The sequence below is a fragment of the Corvus moneduloides genome, chromosome 11 (assembly GCF_009650955.1).
Source record: "Corvus moneduloides isolate bCorMon1 chromosome 11, bCorMon1.pri, whole genome shotgun sequence".
NCBI classification, from domain to species: domain Eukaryota; kingdom Metazoa; phylum Chordata; class Aves; order Passeriformes; family Corvidae; genus Corvus; species Corvus moneduloides.
Window position 1 is genome coordinate 20454579 of NC_045486.1, and position 14418 is coordinate 20468996.

The following is a 14418-nucleotide window of genomic DNA, read 5'->3' on the forward strand; positions in this document are numbered from 1 at the left end:
TAGTGCCCACAGCCCCCAGAGCCAAGCAAGGTCAAGGAAATAATACGTTTTTCATGAGCAAGTGGAGGTGAAGATCATGGCTTATGTCAGCAAGTTCTGGTGATGTATCACATTACATAATAAGGAAAGCTCGGTGCTGGAAAGCACTTCCATCAAGAAGTTACATAACTCTGCAATGTGTTTAAAAAAATTATCCTTTCTTGCTTCCAGAGGGAGCAGGTGAGAGGACAGAGGACAGCCCTCAGTCCCCTGAGCAGGAGCTGCTCTGATCAGAAGCATTTGGATGGAGATAAGATCGCTGTAGGAAGTTGGCAGATGGGTGAAGAAAAGGCTGAGGGGGGGGGGGGGGGGGGGGGGGGGGGGGGGGGGGGGTGGGGGGGGGGGGGGGGGGGGGGGGGGGGGGGGGGGGGGGGGGGGGGGGGGGGGGGGGGGGGGGGGGGGAGGGGGGTGGGGGGGGGATGGAATCACCCCATGAGATGAGAGCCTGATCTCAATTCTGGAGCACCAACAGCAGCACCAGGTTCTCAGTGATGAGTTCCAAGACAGGCACATTTCTACCACCCTAAAGCTGTCACTATACTGAAGAAGAGTAGAGAGGGTAGGAGAAAACACCCAAACCATGAGTTTTTTTCTGCTTTTCCAAGGATTGTTGGCTTCCCCCAAGGCGTGAAGCCCCGCTGGAGATCCTGAAGTGTCCTTGATCCCCTTGGACAGCCCCGAGCCCTGACCAGGCTCCAGCACACCCCACTGAGGGATGTGTGCTCACACACACTGAGCTGCTCCTGCCCTCACCTCCACAGCCCAAGGCTCAGCTCCCAGAGCTCCCACAGCCCTGCCCCAGGAACGTGTGCAGGTCCAAGGGGGGACACAGGGATGCTCCACTGGAGAGCTCAGCTTGCAGTGCTCCCCTGGCTCCTGGCAGCCTGAGGCTGCAGCCACCAGCCATGGTAATGCTGCACAGGACTGCACTGCTGGAACACTTGTGCACAACCAAAACCCCATTTCATCATATTGCTCTGAAGAGAGTTCAGCAAATCTCCTTTTTAGGATTAAAAGCAACCTGTGCTGCTCAACAGAGAATCCAGATCCAAGTCCAACCACTCTCTTTTTTAAGCATCAAAGGCCAGGTAATTTATAAGGCACAACTGGGGAAAGCAGGAGCAGAAATTAATTTCCCTGCCTCCCCTCCTTCAGTTCCCAGTCACCTGCACATCAGGCTCTGATTAAATATTGCACCAGCACTGAGGTGTGCTCCTTCTACACCAGGACACAGTCACAGGAGCCTGGCATGGGCCTGACAAGCTTCATGTCACTGGAAATAAATATGAGCAGCAACTCTTGACCTTTGATTCAAGAGGTCTCTCCTACCTTATGTGAGGCAGTTTTTATCACCCTTTTAGAATTCCCTTGCAATGCAAGCCAGGAGCAGCTATTGAATTACATCCACAGTCTCAGATCACTGCCTTCAAAGTTTTCCTCCCAAGCCATTTGGAAAAAAGGTCACAGGTAAGTTCCTCACTACTGATTCTCCTCCCTTCCACGCCTGGCACTTTCATCTCCACGCACTTGACTGGCACAGGCACAAACACAGCCCACCAGGCAGGGGGAGTGTTCCATGTCAGCACTAACACTGTACTAGCACTGGTGTCACAACCTCAGCAAACCTGAAATAAAGTCAGCTTTCTCCTTTCCTGAAAGACAAAGTCATTCTCTCAACCCTTGACAACATCAAGCACTCAAGAAGTGGTGGACTCAATTGAAAGCTTAAAATAGAACCAAGCCTGAAAGCTGAATATAGATTTTCTACCTTATTCAAATCGAGCTGGTTCATTTGCAATAGGTCCCAGCCCTCCCCCTGCACAGCAGGGCCTCAATCAGGGAGATCAACACCAGGAAAGGCTGTGCTAAATGGAGAGGAAAATCCTCCAGGAAGGAACCACAGGAAGGGTCAGGCATCACCACTTTACCTTCCTGTAATTAGAGCCTGCTCACCTCTATGGCACTGTACACTCGCCCAAGTTATGTGCATGAATTAAGACACAAGATGAGAGAGGCTGGTTTTGCCTAAAAAAGATCAGGACAGAGTGTTTGGTTTTAGCAGTGAATTTTACCAAGAGTTACACTGAGGGTTGAAGAATCCCCACCCACAGGCCTGCCTAGGTCAAGCAGAAAGCCAAGCAGAGTGAACACACTAAAGAACACAGATGTTCTTTGGAGTGCACACAGCTGCTCCAGCTTGAAGCCAAGATCAAATGCTTCTGCCATGGGGCTACATAGAAAGATGGAATGCAAGGAAAAGTCAAAATACACCTGCTCTCCACAACGTAGAGCCATTAATCATAACTCCCAGCAGCAAATAAAACCCCAGAGGATATTCCTACAGCTGTGAATTCCTTCTTTACCATCACCACAAGGACCTTCCACATAACCAGCCCAACGTGCTCACAGAGGACAGCACTGCAGAACCTGGAGAGAGCCAGCCCAAAACACAGGGCACAGACAGCACGCACGCCCTGGGGCCATGGTGCCACTGGATGCTGGCACCTAACTCAAGAATTTAAAATAATGGTATATCAAGGTGCTTTGGATTTGAATAACAATGCTTAAATTTCCAGAGGAACACCTGCCTGCCTGAACAGGAAACCATTAGGGGAACAAAGGACTATCAAGCAGAAAATGTTTCTGAAGCAGCTCCTGCTCTGACTTCCACGGTGAAAGGACAATGAAGGGGCTGTAGCAAGGTGAGCAGCCAGGATGAAGAGGAAGGATGGCCCAGGACTCTGCAATGCCATGAGCAGAACCCCCCGAGGCCCCTCAGAACCCAGCACATCCCAGCTGCCCTGCAGGAGTGAATCCCAGTCTGCAGCCTGCCCTGGGCACGGACAGGGACCTTCCCCTTCAATTCCCTGCACACAGCACGAGTTACCAACACGGTGCCAAGGAGAGCAGCCCCAGAGCAGACCTGGCACCCAGCCACTGCCACAGGGCTGGTGCACCCAAAGGGTCAGTGCTGTGTCTGTCCTACCAAGAAACCATGCTAAAAGAATATTGTTGTCTACCACAATCCATTACAAGAGGGTTTGCTTGCTTTTTGTTTGTCAAAAAAAAATTCTTAATTCTAGTGAAATATAACTTTCTAAATTCAGAAAACCATACCAAGACATCAACACCACAGGTTGATGGGACCTGAACTGGAAGACAATCATTTGTCTGGAATGACTCACATACATCCTTGACATTTTGCTGTATTTCCAGGACCATTAATAGCACAGAAGACAACCAGACAAGATTTTATATCCCCACGCGTGAGCAGAGAACCATTACAGTCACAGAAAAACAATGAAAAACAAAACATTGCTGAAGCGAACCTCTGAAATTGAGGCAACCTGGACCACTCAAGCAAAGAGAGGCTGTGCCCACCTCATATTAAAGTGCTTACTCACGTTAAAACATCCCCTTTCTTACCTGTAACCAGCCCCAACGAGGCACTGAGGTCTGCTCACCGAGGTCTGCTCACCCAGCTCTGCTGCTCAACTCTGCCGGGCCCCAGGGCTCCCCTCCAGCACTGAGTCCCACCTGGCCACGGGCGGGGATTCCAGCAGCTCCTCCTGGGACAAACACCTGCAGGCACTCAGGGTCCCACTCACACCTCCTGAGAGAAGGTACCACTCCACAGCTGTGTCTTATTAACTCCCTGATAATCAACCGCTGCTCTGCTAATTGAGGCGCAGCCAGAACTTCAGGGACATCCTTTGGTTACCAAAGAGCTTTGTGGCCTCAGCCCCTCCTTGTCCCAGGTAACCAGGTCTGTTTCCTTCTGCAGAGGGCCCACATTTTCCCAGCTCTTCCCTTTATCGCTGACGTTTCTATAGAAGCTTTTCTTGTCCTTGATGTCTCTGGCCAGATTTAACTCTAGCAGGGCTTCAGATTTCCCAGCATAATCCCTAGCTGAGGACAGTCTCCCTATATTTCCCCCATAGCTCCAAGTTCCGTGCTCAAAAAGAGCAATTAAAAGCTCCCAAGTCACCTGCAGCCATTGTCAGCCAGGAGAAATCCAGCGAAGATGGAAAACCCAGACAAACATCAGCTCCCAGCTGCATCCCAAACCCTGAAGAAGGCCAGGAGATTGCTCCCCCACCTTCCCCTGCTGCTTTCTTTGCCTCGTTACAGAATGAAGTGAATTCACACTTAGGAAATCTGAATTACTCTGGTGCAGTTAGAGATGTATTACATACAGGTCTTTGTCTCCACTTGCGTTTGTCGGGGAAGTCTGGCTAGAAATCTTATTAACATGCAAATAATGTATATTATATTTCAATCAGTTGCTATAGAGAGCTGCTCAGTGGCAGCATTTTTCTTATCTAGCACAGCAGTAAGACTCACTCCGTCTGCACAGATGCCTTGCAGCAGAATAATTTCTTTCCTGCGAATATTTTAAAATGGCACCACTTGAAAAGAAAGTTTCCCTCTGCACTTCAAGACAAAACTTAGCTCATGAGGAATCTTCGGCTGCATTCGCAGCAGCCTTTCTAACGTCTGAGGAGGTGCAGAAGGAGCGGAGATGCTGCCATCAGGAACAGGCTGCACACTCCAGATGCGGCTCTGTGGCTGAGCGCCGGGAGCAGCGGAGAGCGGAGCCGGCAGAGGGAGTCCGGCCCGAGCCCGGGATGGGCAGGGATGGGCAGGGGTGGGGCTGCCCCGGGATGAGCAAGGATGGGAAGAGATGGGAAGGGATGGGGCTGCCCCTGGATGGGAAGAGATGGGCAGGGATGGGCAGGGATGGGGCTGCCCCGGGATGGGCACGGATGGGCACGGATGGGGATGCCCCGGGATGGGCAGGGATGGGCACGGATGGGCAGGGATGGGGCTGCCCCGGGATGGGCAGGGATGGGCAGGGATGGGGATGCCCCGGGATGGGCAGGGATGGGGCTGCCCCGGGATGGGAAGAGATGGGCAGGGATGGGGCTGCTCCGGGATCGCAGCTCCGCCCCGAGGACAACGGCGGCGAGAAACACGCGCGGGTCAGGGTTTCAGGTTCTGGTGTGAGCACTGCGCTGTTCTGCAGCGTTTCACCCTCCACAAATATTTGGGCCGCTTTGCAGCAGACTCAGCTCTGGAGCCAGGCTGGGAGAGCTGGGGGTGTTCACCTGGAAAAGGCTCCAGGGAGAGCTCAGAGCCCCTTCCAGTGCCCAAAGGGGCTCCAGGAGAGCTGGAGAGGGACTGGGGACAAGGGATGGAGGGACAGGACACAGGGAATGGCTTCCCTGTGCCAGAGGGCAGGGCTGGATGGGATATTGGGCAGGAATTGTTCCCTGTAGGGTGGGCAGGCCCTGGCACAGGGTGCCCAGAGCAGCTGGGGCTGCCCCTGGATCCCTGGCAGTGCCCAAGGCCAGGCTGGACATTGGGGCTTGGAGCAGCCTGGGCCAGTGGGAGGTGTCCCTGCCCATGGCAGGGGGTGGAATGAGATGATTTATAGTCCCTTCCAACCCAAACCAGTCTGGGATTCATTCTCTGATCCTAACATTAGTTTTTCCTGCCACCAACCGTACAAACATCATTAAACAAGTTGGTTTAGAGCCACGAAGGCACCCAGGAATTTAAGAGGCTTGTTTGTCTCAAGTGTGCTGTTTAACACAACCATTTCTCACCTCAATGTCTGAGCAGCCCATTAAGACAAGATCATTAACTCTGACTTGCCCAGCTGTAAAACAGCCATCAGCCCCAGTGCTCAGCTGCTCCGAGGGCAGAGAACAGGTCAGCAGGAGGGACTGAGGAAACACCTCCTGCTCCTGCTTCTGCCCCTGTCCTCAGCCACAGGGACACGACCATTAACAGCAACAATTCCGATCCACATTTCTGGTCAGCAAAACCAGCATCTCTCCCACTGTAGTGCAGCAGCTACAACAGCTGAGAATTCCAGGATTTTAGGGAAATGCCAGAAGGATCTGGAGAGGAGTCCCCTAGCAAGGAAGGTGGGAATAAAAGCAGCCCAGGGACAGGTACCCAGCAGCCAGCAGAATGCACCACCACATCCATCTCCTCAAGCCACGCCGCTCTGCTGTACCACAGCCTGCTCACACTGTCTCCATTTCCAATTCAACAATTCTGCTGAGAAAAACAGTGCAATTAGGCAAGGATATGGGCAGAAGGGAATTATGACAACCTCATTCACGGGCTCGCTGAGCTAAGATGAAAGGCAGGAGCGCTGGCAGGTACAGCCTAAAAGTATCTGCAGGCTGCAAAACACAAAAAAAAAGGTTAATTAACATAATAGAGAGGGTCTGAGTCGGAATGATGGGATCAAATTAGAATAACGCAAGTGTGGGCTGCACATCAGGAATTACTTCTGACCTGCAAAATCCACTTACCTAAGCAGCTTCCCACACACCCCCTTGGTGCCTGGCACGGGATGACCGCCCTGCACCTGCAGGCAGGAGCCTCGGGCAGAGCACTGCTCCAAATAACCAACGCTGGACTCACCTGGTACAGGCTGCCTGCTCTGGGGGCAGCTCTCCCCAAATGGGGACTGTAACCCCGGCTGAGCCATGAACTCCAGGGAAATTCAGTGCTCTGTGGGTGTGCACCACACAGGGACCACCAAACTGAGCAGTGTCAACCAGGGGCTGCTCCTCCTGCCCTTAAGGGAGCCCTGGAGGAGCCCACAGACTCTGCAGCCACTCTGCACAAACTCTGTGTCTGAAGGCCACACTCTGGGCACGAGACACTGCGCTCAGCACAGCACCACTGGCCAGCACAAGAACAGCCACCTGCTTCTGCTGGGTCTAAAAAATAAAGCTTTTTGAGATGCTACTTGCAAGGAGGATTTAAGAATTTACTATTTCAGTGTTAATAATTTAGTCCCCCATCCGTATGCTGGAGGAAAACACCTTGAAATGCCTTGCTCTTCTTCTTTCAGAGCTTCTGTGATCTGCTCTCAAATCAGCTCTTCCTAAAGATACTTCTTTGGGTGTGCTGTATCTTGCTTCAGGTTTTCAAAAAAGCTGCAACTTATTTTGGTGCCAGAAGACGCCTCCCCTAAGCACTGAGGGAGCCTTGTCCTCCTGAGCAAATAACCAGGGCGAGAAGGCTGCAAGGTTCAGAAATGTGCATGTCTGTACTTCACCTTCTCCCAAAGGTTTGTCACTTGGACTGGACACAGCTCAGCATCCCTCGCTCCACAGAAAGCTCAGTTCTTCAGAAGCAACGCTGACTTTTAGGCTTGAGCCCAAAGCCATTGCCTGAGGCACCATCCCAAACTTGCCCACCTCTGAGAAGCCAAGGACAGACAGAGCTGCTGCAGGGAGAGCCTCCTTCCACAGGGGCCATCCTGCTCCTCTGGCTGCTGTGGCTTCTGACAACAACCAGCAAAGGCTGGCAGTACAGACCAGGTAAGGGCTTCCCTTGCCCACCCTGGATGGGAAGGGGATTCAGCAGTGTCCTGCTGTGAACTCCACGTGTGTGTGCACAGAGCAGCAGATCCAGGCTGGCTTGGAGTGAGGGGCTGGGAGAGAGGGAAGGGGATGTTCATTCACACACCTGGCTCACAGTAGTCACAGCAGCTCTCGTTGGCTCACCCAGATCCACGCACATTGCCAGATCTTTTCCAAAACCACATCTCTGGAAGCGCTTTTCAGTTTCCTCAACAGTGAATTCCTAAGGAAGGCCATCAAAGCACCAAGGAGCAGGAAAATGTACTTTGTTCTTAAAGCTCAGAACACCACTCCGAAGTTGGGAAGCTCAAAAGCTGTGTTGTGTGTCAGCACAATAAAAGGCTTCATCAGAGGAGGATTCCAGATCCAGCGAGTCCTGGTAATCCTTTAGGACTGCTCTGCTCTGAATGGGACATATTTACTTCAAGTTCTGAAATCATCTTTAAAGCTATCGTGTTACAGGATGGGTTACTTTCTGCTACACTGGTTTTCCTCTCCCAAAACAACATGGATTTCTGCTGTCCTTTCTCTGGACCATGTTTTTCCTACCCCCCCTCTGACTTCCCAGGAACTTTATTGATACCAGCACTCTGCTCTGTCATCACTGCTCCTGGCACCCCCCTCCCTGCCTTGTTTTATTGATTATACAGTACACATCAGTTTTCAAATGAATTTGTCTATACGTGTTATCATTTAGCTTAACATTTAGCAGATATTAAGTACAAGAATTTACCAATATTTCAGAGATCCAGAATAATTTAGCTGAGTTTAGTTAGCAAGTTCACATGTTATTACACATCCTCACACTATTGATTTCCTGCAGCCTGCCAGAACCACAAATGCCTGTTCTAAGGGATGCTCACCCCTGTGCTGCTGTCCAAATCACACTAATGACCCCAAAATGAGGGCTTCAAAAGCAAAAGCAAAAGCACTCCCTTCAGTGTGAAACCCTCACTCTCAGGGCTCAGCAGTCACACCATTCCAGTTATGCATTGAAAATGAACAGAACAGGGTTCTTTTAAGTTATTTGAAGACAGAAGTTTCTGCCCGAGGCTGGAATTACACCATCCCTACCTGCTACAGGGCTGACAGAACACGCAGCGCCCTGTAGGAATAATCTGTTCATCCTGGACACAGCCTGTGCTTTCCACATGGATGTATTCCTCGGGAGCTGGGCCAAATAAACCAGCAGAGGTGCATCTCCTGCTAAGAACTGCACTGGCACTGCAGACTCGCAGCCACAGATCACACTTCCCCACGCAGCTGATGGAGAAACAGGACCCAGCAGCAGCACTTCAGCTCCATCCTTGCTGCCAAGCAGGCAGAGAAAGCAGAAGCTTGCCCAAGCACGAGCCTACTTTAGCAGATGCTGGGTACCTCCACTTCAGCACAGCAAACAAAAATAAGCTGCTGCTCAAGCGCGGCGCAGGCAGGGAAATGGGATTTACGTCATTTGAACAGCCTGTCTTAGCAAAGGACATCTCTGGAGGGAGGAAAAAGCCCTGCTGGTCTCTACACTAATGCAATCTTTGGCTTCTGCTGAGGCTGTGTGCAGGGCAGCTCCCAGCGCCGGCAGCGACAGGCAAAGTCACAAGCTCGGCTTATGTAGGGCACAACGCAGCCTTCACATGTGACTGTCACCAGAGCAACAACTTCAGCTACTCCGCTGCTCCCAGCACACCTCACCCAGACCCAAACACACCGAGGGTGTCTTACAGCTCCAAACCGGGGCTGTCTTGGCCCAGAGACCAAAACCAGCCCTAGATTCATTTAAAAATAAATCAGCCAGGCCAGGTGCAGAATTCAGACCGAGCTGCGAACAACAGCCCCTTCAGATTGTTCTGTCTCAGCAGACAACTCTCCTCTCCCTCCTCCTCAGCCTCTCACCAGGCACTTTCTCCGTGGAAAGGCAGCACAGTTTTTAACTTGATTAGGATAAGCACAAACATCCCTCCCTAAGCTGCGAGGGGACAGTGCTGAATTCCCAGACACAAAAAACTATCCTCAGATAGAGCTGAGAAAACACAGTGCATGTGGTTTTACACCCCAAAAAAAGGGCATTACTGAATTACACCGAATGCTGTGCTCTAGAAGCTCTTGCTGCTTCTCAAACGTTAAATGAAAGGGATTCACTGAAAATTAGCCTTACACAACTCGGAATTAAACACCTTAATGAGTTAAACACCTATTGTTATCCTAATGAGTTAAACACCTATTGTTATCTTCCTTATGCTGATTCATCACATCTAACAAAGCCTTGTAACCAACTATTCTCAATTCCATCTGTGCATTTTAACGTTGATTTGCTCTCAGCCAGTTATTGCAAAATTAATGGGACCGCCCCCAAACCTTTTTTGGTCTGTCCTTGCAGGATAAGAAGCACACCTGCACCCAACCATCCAGCCTTCTGCTCCTCCCTCCCTTCTTCCATCAGCAACTGGCACAAAAGAAACTTTCTTTTCACTCCGGGATTTTCTGGAAGTGCATAAACCAGATTATTACCATATATTTATATACATACATTACTGGACTGGGGTTTTTTTTCTTCCAGAAGTCTGTCTCAAGGTTCATTAACAGTTCCCCTCCTCACAAGCTACAGAATTTCTACAATTACACCAGCTTTTCCAAATTATTTAAGCAGTCTTCACCTGTATAGTCTTTCCATTGTAAGAACTGAAAACTTTTAGGACTTGTGGGGATTTTGTTGTTTGGTTGTTGGGTTTGGGGTTTTTTTTACTATCTTTTATTAACCATAACCATATTATCTTGTATAGCATTTCCATACTTCCTTTTATACAAGGTAACCACATCTGGCAATATGGAACCCCTGCCAGGGAGCCACAGCCACTTCACACAGGTGGAACTGCTGCAGGACTGCAGTCTAAGCAGTTTAGAAAGACTGTTCAAGTCAAGGTACAAGAGAACTTCTAAAAGCACTGATTTCTCAGTGTATTCGTCTAAGAGGAGCCTGGTTTCCTTTAAAAAGGATTCCATTCTTTTTAGCTGTGAAGTACTGAAGGGTCAGGAGGAGCAGTGGTCACTGATGGTGGCAGGGCACGAAGCTGCTTCTGGAGAGAGAAGGATGGGGAGAATGTGCCCTGGGATAGGAGGGAACAAGGTGGACACACCCCTTCTCCGCCAAAACCAGAGATCCCCATTTCAGCATCACTGGCACCTGACACAGAACGTCAGCAAACAACGGATCCCCATTCCCCACCCAAACATGCCCAAGGTGAATGGGACATTTAGGTCTGAGGAAACTGAGGCTGAGCTTCTGAAAGGCAAGCTACAGACCCCTGGAACCTGCAGGCTGGGCTGTCAGGAAGCTGAGGGAACCGTAGGACTGGGAGAAGTCTTTAAAACAAGGGTATCCTTCTCTATTTTCCAAGTTGGAGACTTCCTCCATCTTTTGTATCCAGCCAGAGAATAAACTACTGCCACGGGTGGCTCCTGTCCCTGCTCCTGGCCAGCGTGGGACCTCAGCAGCCACTGTCACAGCTGCTGTGCCAGGCCCACGGGGGTGAGCCACCCACCCAGCCAGGCAGGGCCACCCGGAGAGAAGAAGGGGCTCCCTCCCAAGGGAGGACAATTTTGGAGAGGGGAGAGGGGACAACAGCATTGCTCAGATGAAGGTGGCCCTGAAGCTGTGGCTCCCCAGGCACGCACGTGGGCCAAGGGCCCGGCCAGATGCACAGGGCTGGCTCCCAGCTTCCCCACTAAGCCTCCAGGCTCTGCCTCAAAGCAATACAACTCTGCCATAAATATCCCAGATTAATTCTGATCCCAGCATCAAATCCACTTAAGAGACTTAAAAGCCTCCGAGTCCCCAGAGCTGCCTGCCCAAGGAGGGCTCTGCAAAGGAGTCTTGGGCTGCAGAGGAGAAATATTATCAAACAAGGCAAGCCATTTGTACAATTTTTGGTAATGTCATTTACAAGAGACAAATGGGACAAGATAGCTGAGTTGACATCTTGTACTACAAGCACGGCCACAAAAATCCTCGGGTACTGGACATGGATACACAGGATAGGATTCGTGTAAATAATCCATGTTTTCTGGAAACAGCCCTTTCTCCGTAAGGGATTGATTGACTCATAAATGACAGCATGCTCTCCAGATTATTAAAGGAGATATTCACTTTCAGAGAGACAGCTCTGTTTATAAAAAAGCCTAAAGTGATTACCCCAGCTCCACAGCCTTGTTAACATTGACAGCAAGAAGGGCGCTGGGGAGGGAGAGCCCCCCGTCCCTTCCCACTCTACTCCCCTGGCCAGGGGCAAGGCTTGGAAACGGGAGCAGGCACAGGGAACACTGAGTGAGTGACCGGCGACCCTCCACAGCAGCAGCACGCTGAGAAAACGCTGCTTCGGAGCACCAGCACCCCCGACTCCGAGCACAGATGCAGCGCTTCCCACCCTGCCGGCGGGAGCTCCCGGCATCCGGGACAGCTCCCCGGGATATCCCTGCCCGACACCGCTCTCCGGAGGGAGATGCGGCCGAGCCCAGCGGGGGCTGCCCGAGCCGCTGCCCGGGGCCCCGGCAGGGCCGGACCGAGCCAGCGGAGCCTCCCGCAGCGGGACGGGCATCCCGGGCATCCCGGGCATCCCGCGGCCGGAGCACGGCCCGGGGCTCGCCCCCCCTGCCGGGCATCCCTCGCCTGCCCGGAGCAGGCGATCCCGCATCCCGGGGGCTGGCGGCGGCCGGGAGCCGCCGCGTCTGTATTTATAAACCGAAGGAATTCGAGCGCAGCGGATCACAAACAGCCCATTGTGCTGTGTCAAGCAGCGGAGTGGGCTCGTAATCCCATGCATGCTTTTCCCACTCCGCTCCGGGAAAGCCGAGCCTGAAATACTTTTCCAGAAGTAAAAACACTCCGGGAAAGCGCCAACCTCAGCTCTTGCTATTCCCGAATCCCTACCGCTTCGGAACGGTGCAACTAAGCGGCTTTCCCAGCGCTGGAGAGACGCAGACGATTAATTACAGCTTAGAGAGGCTGGAATAGATGCGGCGGCCGGGAGCGAAGGCGGCCCGAACGGGGCGAGCTGTCTTTGGCTCGGGCCAGCCCGCCGGTGGCGAGCGGCCAATGTTTACTGACCCCTGGCCGGGTCACTTTCGATAGCGGCCGGAGCCAAGGGCCGCTCCTCGGCAGCGCCCTGGGGCATCTCCCGGGGGGCGAGCAGCTCCCCGCGCTGGGTACCCCTGGTCGCCACGGCTCTCGCAGCGGCAGCGAACACGCTACGGACGGAAAGGCAGGGTTCGCCCCGCTGCTCCCAGCGCCCCGGTACCGCGGCTCTGCCCAGGGCATCCCCCGAGCGCCGCGGGCGGCGGGGCCCGGGGCAGTGGTGGCCGCAGGGACAGCCGTGCGCCGGACAGCCGTGTGCCGCCGCGGCTCGAAACCCCCCGGGACCCCGGCCAGAGAACGAGTGAGACACGGGCACCCGCACGGGCTGGGGGACGGAGGCTGGGGCCACCCCTCCGCACCCCATCGCTGTCCCCCGAGCCGCCCGGGGCTCGCCCCGGGGCACACCCCGCAGGGAGTCCCGCTGCTCCCAGCGCGGCTACGCGGGGCGGCTTCGGGCACCCGAAGGCAGGAGGGGAAAGGGAAGGGGAACCCCGCTAGGGAAACCCCGTCCGCGAAAAAGGGGCAAAGAAAGGCGGGCAGCGCTTACTTCTCGTGCCTGGCGTTCTCCTGGATGGCGCTCAGCACCCCCGGGGGCGCGGGGGGGACGCCCTGCTGGAGCCGGCATGTGGCCAGGTGCCGGTGATGCTCGTCCTGCAGGCAGGCATTTTCGTGGTACAACTTGGCCACTTGCTGCTCCAGCTCGTCTATCCTCCGCTTCTGCTTCTCCAGCAGCTCCTGCTGCGTCTCGATAATCTTGTTCAGCTCCTTCAGGTACTCGGCCGCCTTGCTGGGGTTCTCGGCGGGGCTCTCCATGGCCGCCCCGCACCTCCGCGGCGCGGGGGGGGCAGGCGCCGGCCAGCGCGCTCCGCTGGCAACTTAAGCGAGAGGGGAGGAATAAATACCCCGGCGGAAAGCGGCGCCCCGCGGCCCGGCGCGTCCCCTCCTAGAGCCGCGGCTGCCCGGGCGGGCGGCGGCCCCGCGCCGCCATTGCTGCCGCTCGGCCCCCGCCGCCGAGGAGGGCAGGGCCGCCGGCCGGGGGAGCCGGAGCCGCCGCCGGAGCCGCCCGGAGCCGCCCGGGCCCCGCCGCGCTGGCGCACGGCGCTGTCCCCGCGCCCGTCCCGCCCTGCCCGCGCCGCAGCCGGGCTCTCCCGTCGCCTGGCAGCGCCCGCGCCCCCGCCGCGCTCCGAGCCGGGCATGGGCAGGGGCGCGGGCCGTCCCTGCGCCGGGCCCGCCGCTCCCCGCCTCCCCCGCCGCGGCCGCCGCCGCCGGGATGCGCTTAAGTAACGGCGGCCGCTCCTCCGGGGGGCAGCGGGGGCTCGGCGAGCGCCCCATCCCCGCGCCCCATCCGCGCATCGCATCCCCGGCTCTGCATCCCATCTTCGCATCCCATCCCCGCATCCCATGCCCGCGCCCCATCCCCGCGCGGCTCCGGGCCCCTTTCCCGGCGGGGAGAGCCCCGGGAGAGGCGCGGGGAGCGCCCTCGGGAGCGGGGCCCCGGGGCGGCGCGGGGAGCAGCGCGCTGTGCGCGGGGGCGGGCGGGGACCCGGCCTGCGGGACCGGAGCTGTCCCTGCAAGGGCTGGGGAGCGGGATCCCACCGCGGGGGTGGCAGCGGGGGTGGCCCCCCGAGCCGGGCGCCCCAGCAGCACGCCCCAAGTCAGGTAGCAGAGCCCTCCGCCTCTCCCGTCAGCATCCCTGGTGCTAAAACCTCTGTTGGTGAAACGCTGCTTCCCGCTAAGACTGCATCAAGCCAAGAAAAGTTGCTGAGGTTTTGGGTCCTGTATCATCCCAAGTGTGTGTTGGGAATGCTTGTGAGAACCGGGAGTAGGAAAGGGAAACGGGGAGATACTGCAGGAAGAAGATAGGAA

At 54.8% G+C, this 14418-nt stretch overlaps 1 protein-coding gene across 10 annotated transcripts in view; it reads right to left on the minus strand.

The window, feature by feature from the left end:
• The window catches only part of IQSEC1 (IQ motif and Sec7 domain ArfGEF 1), a 282079-nt gene extending 268568 nt beyond the window's left edge, over positions 1-13511 (minus strand). For 5 of the 10 annotated variants that reach the window (XM_032120914.1, XM_032120913.1, XM_032120910.1 and 2 more), the window contains exon 1: positions 13100-13510. In XM_032120914.1, coding sequence (XP_031976805.1) covers positions 13100-13365 — 266 coding nt within the window. In that variant the 5' untranslated portion in view covers positions 13366-13510. Of the gene's footprint in view, positions 1-13099 lie in introns of all 10 variants that reach the window. The other 5 variants (XM_032120912.1, XM_032120921.1, XM_032120923.1 and 2 more) reach the window with 2 other exon arrangements.
• Positions 13512-14418: the final 907 nt, after the last annotated feature.